The sequence below is a fragment of the Oncorhynchus masou genome, chromosome 2 (genome assembly GCF_036934945.1).
Source record: "Oncorhynchus masou masou isolate Uvic2021 chromosome 2, UVic_Omas_1.1, whole genome shotgun sequence".
Lineage (NCBI taxonomy): Eukaryota > Metazoa > Chordata > Actinopteri > Salmoniformes > Salmonidae > Oncorhynchus > Oncorhynchus masou.
In genome coordinates this window covers 30,360,502-30,373,706 of record NC_088213.1, presented here as the reverse complement: position 1 = coordinate 30,373,706, position 13,205 = coordinate 30,360,502, and the positions used below count along the sequence as shown (strand labels likewise).

The 13,205-nt window shown below is 47.3% G+C and overlaps 1 protein-coding gene across 1 annotated transcript in view; it reads right to left on the bottom strand.

Annotated features, from left to right (window-relative positions):
• gse1b (Gse1 coiled-coil protein b) overlaps positions 1-13,205 on the bottom strand; it is a 408,220-nt gene that overhangs the window by 393,700 nt on the left and 1,315 nt on the right. Inside the window, 1 exon segment of the mRNA XM_064992255.1 lies at positions 11,637-13,205. This exon segment is cut by the window's right edge and continues 1,315 nt beyond it. Within this exon segment, the coding sequence (XP_064848327.1) occupies positions 11,637-13,205 (1,569 nt within the window).

The window sequence follows — 13,205 nt, the reverse complement described above, 5'->3', positions numbered from 1 at the left end:
CCTCTCTGTCCTGGCCCAGATCCCCTGGCCTGTACAGAGCCAGACTCAAGCAGCTCCAGGCGTAGCATGGGGAGACCCAGCCAGTGAGCTGGCCTCCACACAATACAGACAGACCTCATTCACACAGCACAGCAGCTATTCTCACCAAGCCATTCAGCCTGGCCCTGACTGTACTGCCCTCAAGCAACACTGAACAGACCACAATGGGGGAGAATGGGGGAATGGAAAGGAGGGGGAGAGAGGGGAGAACAGGGGATGAGAGCAGGGAGAGGCCATTCTTGCTGTCCCTTTCCTGAGTCAACACTGCACTCCCAAAACAATGAAAAGGGGGCAGGAGGGAGAGACGGGAGGATATGAGGGGAGGCATGGCCCAGGTCCAAATGCCATGAGTGGTGCCATGTCCTGAAAAGATCCCACTATCCCAAGCACAGGGGACAATTATTAGAGGACTGGACACACACAGAACTTGAAAGCCTAACCAGGCCCTCCATCTCTCCCCCATAGGAGAACCTGTTTTGGGTTCCATGTAGAACCCTCTGTGGAAAGGGTTCTTCATGGAATGCAAAATGGTTATACCTGGAACCAAAAAAGCATTATCCTATGGGGATTTTAGGTTCTAGATATCACCTTTTCTTTAAAGAGTGTACAGTGTAGATATACAATATGCAGACAGACACTCACAGAACAGAGTGATTCAAATAAAAGGTGTTCAAAGTAGATCTCACACACACACACAGACACACAGACACACACACACACACACTCACACACACACAGAAACACATACTGTATATACAGCTCACACACACACACACACACACACACACACACACACACACACACACACACACACACACACTGTATATACAGCTCACACACACACACACACACACACACACAGTATATACAGCTCACACACACACACACACACACACACAGTATATACAGCTCACACACACACACACACACACACACACACACAGTATATACAGCTCACACACACACACACACACACACACAGTATATACAGCTCACACACACACACACACACACACACAGCTCACACACACACACACACACACACACAGTATATACAGCTCACACACACACACACACACACACACACACACAGTATATACAGCTCACACACACACACACACACACACACACACACAGTATATACAGCTCACACACACACACACACACACACACACACTGTATATACAGCTCACACACACACACACACACACACACACAGTATATACAGCTACACACACACACACACACACACACACACACAGTATATACAGCTCACACACACACACACACACACACACACACAGTATATACAGCTCACACACACACACACACACAGTATATACAGCTCACACACACACACACACACACACACACACACACACACACACACACACACACACACACACACACACACTGTATATACAGCTCACACACACACACACACACACACACACACACACACACACATATACAGCTCACACACACACACACACACACACACACACACTGTATATACAGCTCACACACACACACACACACACACAGTATATACAGCTCACACACACACACACACACAGTATATACAGCTCACACACACACACACACACACACACACACACACACACACACACACTGTATATACAGCTCACACACACACACACACACACACACACACACACTGTATATACAGCTCACACACACACACACACACACACACAAGATCCAGCTCACACACACACACACACACACATATACAGCTCACACACACACACACACACTGTATATACAGCTCACACACACACACACACACACACAGTATATACAGCTCACACACACACACACACACACAGTATATACAGCTCACACACACACACACACACACACACACACACACACACACACACACTGTATATACAGCTCACACACACACACACACACACACACACACACTGTATATACAGCTCACACACACACACACACACACACTGTATATACAGCTCACACACACACACACACACACACACTGTATATACAGCTCACACACAGTACCGTCAGGAAAGTATTCAGACCACTTGACTTTTTCAAAACTATTCTAAAATGAATTTTAAAACATTTTCCCTCAGCAATCTACACACAATACCCCAAAATGACAAAGCAACATGAGTTTTAGACATTTTTGCTAATTTAATATAAATAAAAAACTGAAATACCTCATTTACATAGGTATTCCAACCCTTTGCTATGAGACTCAAAATTTAACTCAGGTTCATCCTGTTTCCATTGATCAACCTTGAGATGATTCTAATCTTGATTTGAGTCCACCTGTGGTAAATTCAATTGATTGGACATGATTTGGAAAGGCACACACCTTTCTATATAAGGTCCCACAGTTGACAGTGCATGTCAGAGCAAAAACCAAGCCATGAGGTTGAACCAATTGTCCGTAGAGTTCCGAGACAGGATTGTGTCAAGGCACAGATCTGGGGAAGGGTACCAAAAATGTCTGCAGCATTGAAGGTCCCCAAGAACACCGTGGCCTCCATCATTCTTAAATGGAAGTAGTTTGGACCACCAAGACTCGTCCTAAAGCTGACCGCCCGGCCAAACTGAGCAATTGGGGGAGAAGGGCCTTGGTCAGGAAGGTGACCAAGAAGCCAATGGTCACTCTGACAGAGCTCCAGAGTTCCTCTGTGGAGTTGGGAGAACCTTCCAGAAGGATAAATTTCTCTGCAGCACTCCACCAATCAGGCCTTTATGGTGGGGTGACCAAACGTAAACCACTCCTCAGAAAAAGGAACATGCTTGGAGGTTGCCAAAAGGCACCTAAAGACTCTCAGGCCATGAGAAACAAGATTATCTGGTCTGATGAAACCAAGATTGAACACTTTGGTCTGAATGCCAAGCGTCACGTCTGGAGGAAACCTGCCACAATTCCTACGGTGAAGAATGTGGTGGCAGCATCATGCTGTGGGGATGTTTTTCAGCAGTAGGGACTGCGAACTCTAGTCAGGATCGAGGGAAAGACGAACGGAGCAAAGTACAGAGATCCTTGATGAAAACCTGCTCCAGAGACCTCAGGACCTCAGACTGGGGCGAAGTTTCACCTTCCAACAGGACAACGACCCTAAGCACACAGCCAATACAATGCAGGAGTGGCTTCGGGACAAGTCTCTGAATGTCCTTGAGTGGCCCAGCCAGAGCCCGGACTTGAACCTGATCGAGCATCTCTGGAGAGACCTGAAAATAGCTGTGCAGCAACGTTCCCCATCTAACCTGACAGAGCTTGAGAGGATCTGCAGAGAAGAATGGAAGAAACTCCTCAAATACAGGTGTGCCAAGCCTGTAGCGTCATACCCAAGAAGACCCGAGGCTGTAATCGCTGCCAAAGGTGCTTCAACAAAGTACCGAGTAAAGGGTCATTTATTTATGTAAATGTAATATTTCAGTTTTCAATTTTCTATAAATTACCTACATTTCTATAAACCTCTTTTGCAGGGGTGGGGGGGTAATTTAATAAATTTAAGGCTGTAACGTAACAAAATGTGGAAAAGGTCAAGGGGTCTGGATACTTTCCGAAGGCACTGTACACACTCAAGCTACACACACTGAGCTATTTTCACATGGGACTCTAGAGTCTCAGCAATCACACTGAGTTCAGACTCTCCAACCCTGGCAGACTAAAGACACACACACACACACACACACACACACACACACACCAGAAAATTTGACAAAACCACTCATATTTTCTATGCTAACACAATGGAGTCCAATTTGTACAATCTGTACAGCATTCAAAATTGTCTTGTCAAGATCAAATTCAGGATCATTGACTTTTATTCATTTATATGTGTCTTGTGGTTCTTCACTATAAGTAAGAAATAACTGAACTTGAAAACCATTCAATAATAACTCAACATTATAAACATGTATTATACTTTATCTCTGACTGGCCGATTCCTGAGACAGTTAGTAGTGTCGATACACTAACCATGTCCACTTCCACCTGTGTGACCTCTGACCTCTAATGAGCCCAGGTCCACTTCCTCTCTGAGCCAGCATGATGTGTGTTCGTGTACGTGCAGCGAGGGACGGGGGACGGGGGACAGGGTCATTCCAGGCGGTGGCTGTGGGCAGCACTATCTCCCCCTTTCATAGGGTGGGAGAGGTGTGAGGTATGAGGCTCGCACTATGGTGTCAGGCTGCCTCTGCCTAGCTATAGCCCAGCTAACACAGGAACAGCGGAACAGCGGAGGGGTACTGGACAGAGGAGCAGCTGTTAGTGAGGGTGGAGGGATTGAAGGGTGTTCTATTTGGCAGGGGGTATGAAACACCCTCTGTTTGAGTGATGAGGAGTAAGACAGTGAAGACACGAGCAGCGGCGGAGAGAGACGGTTCTAAGGCCTCACAAGGCTGTTGAAATCTGGATGTTTGTAGTTGGATCAGTGCTGGGATCTGGGTCATTGGATGTAATGTCATAGAGATATCGGCCTCAGAGAGCTGAATGAAAATCCCCCTTCAGGAGCTGTGAAATAAATCCCCAGAAATAGCTGTGGATTCCATCTGAAACGCCAACCAGTCCGTCACTCTGCCAGCTGTCTACTGGAGAATACAGCCTCTCATGGCTCAATCCTAACTTAAGATATGTACATGGAACTATAATGTTGTCAATGACATCAATATGATTTATGAATAAGATATGCATGTGTATTTTAAGGTAGGATTTGGACCCCTAGACTACTCCAAATGCATAACTATCATCACTTATGTTGATTCTGATAATAAAAAAAGAAATAATTCAATTGAATGTCATCTATCTGAAATGTCATTTCCTTTATCAATGCCAACGTTGGCTCCAATATGCGGAGCAAGCCAAGTGTCTGTCGAGCCAAAATCACAACCCTGTCTGCTGTTTGTGGATGTCCTTCTGTCTATGCATTGTCCCAGTGAGTGGGACAGGGGTCTTGTTAGCTGCTCTAGAACAGGGGTGCAAACCTTTTCACTTGGGGAACCCCTTCTAGCATTGGGGAACATCCCACGCACCCACCCCTGTGCTCACACACCACGTCTATTTCTATAGGCACCATAATTGTTCATGACACACACTGTTCACACCGCTCTTGTTGGTGGTGGGATTGTTGCAGGTTTAAAGTTATTTTCTTGCAATTCATGTGATATTTGAGTGACAAAAAAATGACAACAATGTCCATGGGCTAAAAAACCTAAATAACATTTCTGACAAGTTATAAATAGCTCTCTAAGATATGCAATGACTGACATGATAAGAGGAACTGATGATGTACTACCCTATTTAGAAATTGTACCTTGTGCATTCTACTATTACAACTTTCAAGAGCAAGTTTAAAACCGGACTGAGTTCTGGGGGACCCATCATAGGGGTCTAGGGTTTCACAGCTAAGTGGACCAGTGTGTTCAGACTCGAGCAGACTGACAATGTGTCAAACAGCCCAGGGGGTTTGTCCCTGTAGGAACCACATCAAAATAGCAAACCGCAAGCGCTAAACACAGGCACACACACACACACACACACACAGGCAAACACACACAGGTTCACAAACATGTGTATACAAAAAGCACATACCAACACACTTACACAAACATAACCTTACACAACCATAACCTTAGAGTTCCATTCTCTCCACAGAGACAGACCTCCCCTGTGGCCCCCTGGATAATGTAGTATTTCCTGCAGTGACCCTTTATGATGTATTAATGAGAAATGGGATTCCATTCTGCTCTGTTCTCTTTGGCTGGACTACAGATCCCACTAACTCCCCTCCTCTCATCTCCCATCTCTGAGACATAAAGTCCTGTCTCACTGCTCCTCTTCGCTTTTTGTCTTTGACTGCCTATTATCTAGTATTTTCCATTCATTCCTTTCTCCTTCCTCTCTGCTCCACTGCTTTCAATGCTCTTACAGTGTACGGATATCATAAGTCAATACTAGACATCCATCCACGTGTGAGGATGTCAGGAGATGATGTGGAAATGGACCATTAGGGGCAACAGTGAGCGCTGTTACCTTCAAGTAGGTAAACATCTGCCTCTGGTGCAAAAGGTTGAATGTCAGAATCCAGTGATAAAAAGTTGTTTTTGAGATTTTTAGTCCCATCCCAAACCTTAACCCTTACCTCAACGATATAGAGTTAATGGCTAAACTTAACCCTAACCTTAAACATTCAGAGTTAATGCCTAAACTTAACCCTAACCTTAAAAATTCAGAGTTAATGCCTAAACTGACGTTTCTTACACCTTCAAAATTTGACGTTTGAGAAACATGGACGAACGTCTAATTTTGACATGAGACTGAGACTGGGTACCACCTCTACCTTTCTATTTCTGATTACAACCCCCCCCCCCACACACACATACAAACCTTCCAGTGATCTCCCCCACCCCAGACTCCCCCTCTCCCCTCTCCCTCCCTCCCTCCTCCTCTCCTCTCAGTAATAAATCTGTGCAGGCGACAGTGTCACGATGCCAGAATGTTTTTCCTGTGACAGCAAATACCTTCTTCACAGGATATGGGCCGTGCAGTTAGAACATACTCTTTCCAAACAAACACACAGAACACACACACACATTCAAATGTATACATCACGGCCACATTTACACACATATAATAACTGACTCCTACATTCATTTCTGAACAGGAACACAGACAGACAGACAGTGGCACACTGATTGAGCTCGGACGCAGAAACCTGTCTCCACTTTTCCTACGGGTCAACGATAATCAACCACCCAGAACAGAGCCTCAGCAGACCACTACACACACACACACACACACACACACACGTCTGTGGGTGATCCCATGTCATCTCTAGCGTGGCTCCACTTAGTGTAGTAGGACATTGATCATTGTGTCATCTCCTTGACTTTAGAGGCAGACACAACACAACCATACCAGTGACATACTGAGAGTGTTTTCGTTTCCTTAGTAGTCTCTATCACACTTTAACTAACAAAGTATTATTTTATCCCCACAAGACAAATAAGCTATTTTAATTTCATTTGTTCACCAAAATGGTGTGAAGTTAGGATGGGATTGGGCCTTTGACCTGAAGACTGGTTGGTTGGATGTGTATGACTCCACTAAGACATTCTGGTGGTCTAGTGGTGGTCTATTGGTGGTTTAGTGGTGGTCTAGTGGTGGTCTAGTGATGGTCTAGTGGTGGTTTAGTGGTGGTCTACAGAGTCTGACAGGGAAGTCAGAGGGTCATGTTCAACATGCATTTTACACTCAAGGAACATGTTAACCATCCATCCACCACGCAAGTGTGTGTGTGTGTGTGTGTGTGTGTGTGTGTGTGTGTGTGTGTGTGTGTGTGTGTGTGTGTGTGTGTGTGTGTGTGTGTGTGTGTGTGTGTGTGTGTGTGTGTGTGTGTGTGTGTGTGTGTCAAATGAAATTGTATTTGTCCCATGCGCCGAATACAACAGGTGTAGACTTTACCGTAAAATGCTTACGAGCCCTTTCCCAACACTGCAGAGTTCAAAAGTAAGACAGATGGAGGTAACATGTACATGTAGGTAGGGGTAAAAGTGACTAGGCAATCAGGATAGATCATTAACAGAGTAGCAGCTGCGTATGTGAATAATGTGAAAGTGTGAAAGTGTGTGTGTGTGTGTGTGTGTGTGTGTTGGAGTCTACTATATTTAACATGTCTGGCTAGCAGAGACAGTAGCAGTAGCAGCTCTCATTGCGTGGGCTAATTTAGACCTTATTGAGATCTTAACGAGGAATCGGACAGGAAGACCTCATTTTAACAAAGTACATTAAATGACACACATGCACATATGCACGCAACACACACACACCACAGTGCAGGTACTCATCAGTAGGTGAAGGCAGGTGCATATGCAGAACCCAGCCCATCCCTCTACTGTTTTACAACAGTAACTTGATTATGCCATTCTTAGTTCAAATTTCTAAAAATGAAAAAGACAAAGTCAACCCGTTACTTTGCAGTTCATTTTCTCACCCCTTCTCTCCATATTCACCCCCTTTCTCCCACACATCCTCCTCCCTCTGCTTTCTAGAGATAAAGGAGGAAGGAGAGAGGGAAGGAGAGAGGGAAGAGAGAGCAGAGGGTAGAGGGAAGGAAAGAGGGAAGGGGTGAGAAGGAGAGGGGGTGGGGTCTGGGGAAGCAGATGGGTTCTCCTCTGGTGACATGAGAGCGATGACAGTTCTTCTCTGGGCCAGATAGCGTGTCACTGGAGGACACGGCACCTGTTTCTCCCAGGCCCCCACCGCCCCCTTTCAGCCCCTCTCACACCCTGGCTCTCTCACACACACTCAGCCCCTCTAAGCACTTCCTCAGCCATGAGGTCATTGCCTGGCCCAGGCCAAAAACAGCTCTGTCACCTGCACCCCTCAGACTCCTCAAATCCCTCACACACCACTAACCCCAAAGCAAGTAAGCCTGCTCCGGGATTCTGATCTAGCGGATTCTGATCTAGCGGAGTCTGATCTAGCGGAGTCTGATCTAGCGGAGTCTGATCTAGCGGATTCTGATCTAGCATTCCCTCTGAGGGTGTGATCTGATATACATACCTGATGATCAGAGCGAGCGAGAGAGAGGTGGAAACTGAGCAGCACTTCCTAACCTCCTGAGAAATGTATGACCATATTAGAGACACATATTTCCCTCAGATTAGACAGACCCACAAAGACTTTGAAAACAAACCCAATGTGTGCCATCACAGCAGCAAGATTTTTGACCTGTTGCCACAAGAAAAGGGCATTACTATTATTATTATCTACTTCACTTGCTTTGCAATGTTAACATATGTTTCCCAAGTCAATAAAGCCCTTAAATTAAGAGAGAGAGAAAATAAAAGTATAGGACAGCTGAACGATACCCACAGGTATTCTTACTTTACTGTATGATCTGATCTCTGCTCTCTCGGGAGTAAAATGTTCAGACTACTGGGATTCAATGATTATTTATGAATACATCCCCACCTCCCCATTGCTGTGTCTGCTTGGACCTCAGGATGGAACACCAGCACTATGACAGACATACTCCATCAAAACCTGGAACCTCAACAATAAAATAGTTCACATGCAGAGAACGATCTTTGATTATGAGGTTGAGCATCTCTCTGTTTCACACTGTAAATATTGCTCTGTTGAGTAGCATCACTCTAAACATGCATTCTTGCAGCGTGAGAAAAAGTATTGTGGGATTCCTTCATCAACTCTAGTCCGAACAGTGTATCTTAATGAAGACCTTGTTCCTATACTTTTCCTCTCCCTCGTCTTTCCTCCTCTCTCCCTCTTCTTTCCCTCCTCTCTCCCTCTTCTTTCCTCCTCTCTCCATCCTCTCTCCCTCCTCTCTCCCTCCTCTCTCCCTCTTCTTTCCCTCCTCTCTCCCTCTTCTTTCCCTCCTCTCTCCCTCTTCTTTCCTCCTCTCTCCATCCTCTCTCCCTCCTCTCTCCCTCCTCTCTTTCTCCTCTCTCCATCCTCTCTCCATCCTCTCTCCCTCCTCTCTTTCTCCTCTCTCCATCCTCTCTATCTGCAGTCCCACTTTAAATCACACACTTCAACGAACAGCTAACACATCTGACTCCAATAGTCAACTAATCACGATCTTCAGTTTAGAAAGCGATTAGTTTAATCGGTTGTTTTTGCTAGGGATGGGGTAAAAGCGTGACACCACAGAGGATTGGAGTTGTCCATCCCTGCTCTAGAGCTTATTTCAGTAGGTGTTTTTCACCGTGCTATACTCGGATAAAAAAAAATATTTTTTGTGCATCTGATTAAATCACCATGGCAGCCTACCAGAGTTGCAGACATTGCTTTTCTTTATTCATCTCGGTAGCAGTAATTAGTAGCAACAGTAACTGTTGCTGTGGCCTCCGTGAAACAAGGTCTAATGCTACAAGTTCATCTACAAAACCTATTCTCCTTTTTCCATTTATTCATGAGAGAGAGTAGAGGTCTCACTCTGTGAAGTAACAGCAACAGCAGCACTGAATCAGTCACTGCATGATTACACACACACACACACACACACACACACACACACACACACACACACACACACACACACACACACACACACACACACTACAGTAAGACTGACACATGACTGGATGAGTCTAGCCTCTGCTCTATACTTACACTGGATAGAGCAGGCTTTATTAAACAGACATGATCATTACACCACACTGTCTAATGGAGAGTTCACAGCTGTTCCTGACACAGAGGAAACTCTTATTATCATTAATGGATATCAGCCGTATCTAGTTGATCTGATAAAGGATACAATCTGTAGTAGCCTCGCAGACACACACACACACACACACACACACACACACACACACACACACACACACACACACACACACACACACACACACACACACACACACACACACAAAACAATGTACAAAAACCAACAGACTTGGCCAGAAACACACACTTGTAAGACACACATGACTGGATGAGTCTAAATCCTCTGCTTTCTATACTTTACACTGGATAAATGTTTGTTTTTCTAAACAGACATGATCATTACACCACACTGTCTAATGGAGAGTTCACAGCTGTTCCTGACACAGTCTCTTATTATCATTAATGGATATCAGCCGTATCTAGTTGATCTGATAAAGGATACAATCTGTAGTAGCCTCGCAGACAGACACACACACACACACACACACACACACACACACACACACACACACACACACAGCTGACGTATGGAATCCTGTATACAGCCAAAACAATGTACAAAAACCAACAGACTTGGCCAGAAACACACACTTGTAAACACACAAGAAGAGAACGGGGCCAGTGGTGGCCACCTAAATCCCCACTTCTTTCTGTGTTGTGTACTGTTAGAGTTCTGATCCAAATGTTTGAGAATTTTCTAACGACAGGCTCCGGTGCTTAAACGACCCCCTGCCTGCACTGCTCACACCCACTGCCAGTCAGAGAGCTAAAAGTACACACACACACACACACACACACACAACACAAACACATGGGTGTGTGCATACACACACACACAACCATAACACTCGAGAACACACCAACTCTCACTTCTCCCTGTTTCAGAGCAGCTTTCCCACACAATGGGGGAGAAATAATCCACCTATACACACAGACAGGCACGTGCGCAAAACACTGAAATAATCCACCTAATAAACAGACCACGGGCGCACCGACTGAAATAATCCACACAGACAGGCACGGGCGCACTTAAACGACTGAAATAATCCACCTACACACACAGACAGGCACGGGCGCACTTAAACGACTGAAATAATCCACCTACACACACAGACAGGCACGGGCGCACTTAAACGACTGAAATAATCCACCTACACACACAGACAGGCACGGACGCACTTAAACGACTGAAATAATCCACCTACACACAGAGACAGGCACGGGCGCACTTAAACGACTGAAATAATCCACAAACATCAAGTTAGGTTACACAAACCAATAGCTAACAGACATGAACAAGCACACAATCTACTTAAAAGGATGCATACTGCACCACTAAAATATACAACACACCCACAATAGTCAACTTTGAGCATCAACCAAACCTGTGTCTTACCTTATGTCTGGGGCGTGATGTAGTGGGAGGTGACTCTGTCCTCCTGTCTCCCTGTCCCTCCCTGTCCCTGTCTCTTTCCTGCTGCATGCTCTGTCCCGCCAGCACCATGGACTTACATTCCACACACGAGCCAATCACCAGCTTCCTCCCATCATCCACCAGGAGGGTGCGGTGCCCGCGCGGGGCGTACAGGAAAACAGGCAGCCTGGCCACTGTGACCGCACACAGCCCCCCCTGACGCCTCTGCTCCTGTCTGCAGAAGAAGCACACAAAGGCCTCGCAGCTGTACTGTCTGGCCCAGGGAGAGCTGGCCGGCTGGGGGGTGGAGGAGGCTGGGCCTGGGGCTGTAGAGCTGGAGGTGGCAGAACCCTGGCTCTCATGTTGAGCCCACTGGGCATGCAGGTCGTGATAGCAGAGGGCACATGCTGACACCAGGCCGGTGGCGTCGGCAGGTTTGGCGCGGGGAGCGGGAGGGTGGATGGTGAGGAAGGGAAAGAAGGGCTCTCTCTCTCCACAGCGCCCGGGAGGATTGACATGGAGTTGGAACTCCCCCCCGACCCCTAGCTGTGTCCCACACAGGTAACACACTGATACAGACCCACCATGGCCAGAGGAAGAGGAGGACACCCCCTTTTGGGAATGGGCCAGTCCAGCTCCACCTGTGGCCAGCGCTGTGTGGTACCTCCCCAGGAAGGAGGTGACAGAGGTGATGAGGTCCTCACTGAGGCTGAGGCGGTACGCCCCCCAGATCTCCTCCAGGATGGCGTAGCATGGAGGACAGCAGTGCACCCGGCCGTTCCTCACTCCCAGGGCACCAGGCGGGCACGGCAGCAGGTTGATGAAGGGGAAATACATGGCACCGCGGGCTTTTCCCATGCCGACCCGTGCATATGCCACCCTCACATCCCGCCCGCACTCCTGGCCACAGAGGAAACAGGCCTCGCAGGAAGCCTGAGACTTAGGTAGGCGGTCCGGGGGCTCTGAGGGCTGCCTTTCCTGGGGAGTGATGCAGGGAGTGTGGCCCGAGGCTGGTGCAGGGGTGGAGGAGCCCTCGTTGAGGGGGACCACGTAGAGGCGCTGGAGAACGGGCACGTCGGCCAGCTGGAAGCCCTGCCACTGCTGCATGAGGGAGGTGTGGCAGCTGGCACAGACCAGGGTGGTGCCCCCCGGGGTGAGGGGCATGGCGCCAGGGGGAGGGCTGTGTAACCACAGGAAGGGGAAGAAGGGCTCGCTGGCTGCCCTCTCCTGCTTCTGCACAGACACACGGAACCTCCCGCCCTGCCACATCCCGCTGCCACAGATGTAACACACACACTCCTCGGGACTGGTACTCCTGTTGGCACCACCACTGGCACCACTCTGGGGCATGGCAATGACCCTCCCGGCAGCATCCCTGGGTGGTCTCAGCAGGGCCAATACCCTCTCTCTGCTGCTGCCAGCTGCTTCAAACACCTGGCGGTTCTCGTCACTGGTTATATTGATCTCGTGGTCGTTGTCAGAGTTGTCAGAGGCTATAAACTTGCCCGGAACAAGTTCTCTAGGTGCTGCTGTGTCGCGCCTAGAGGTGAC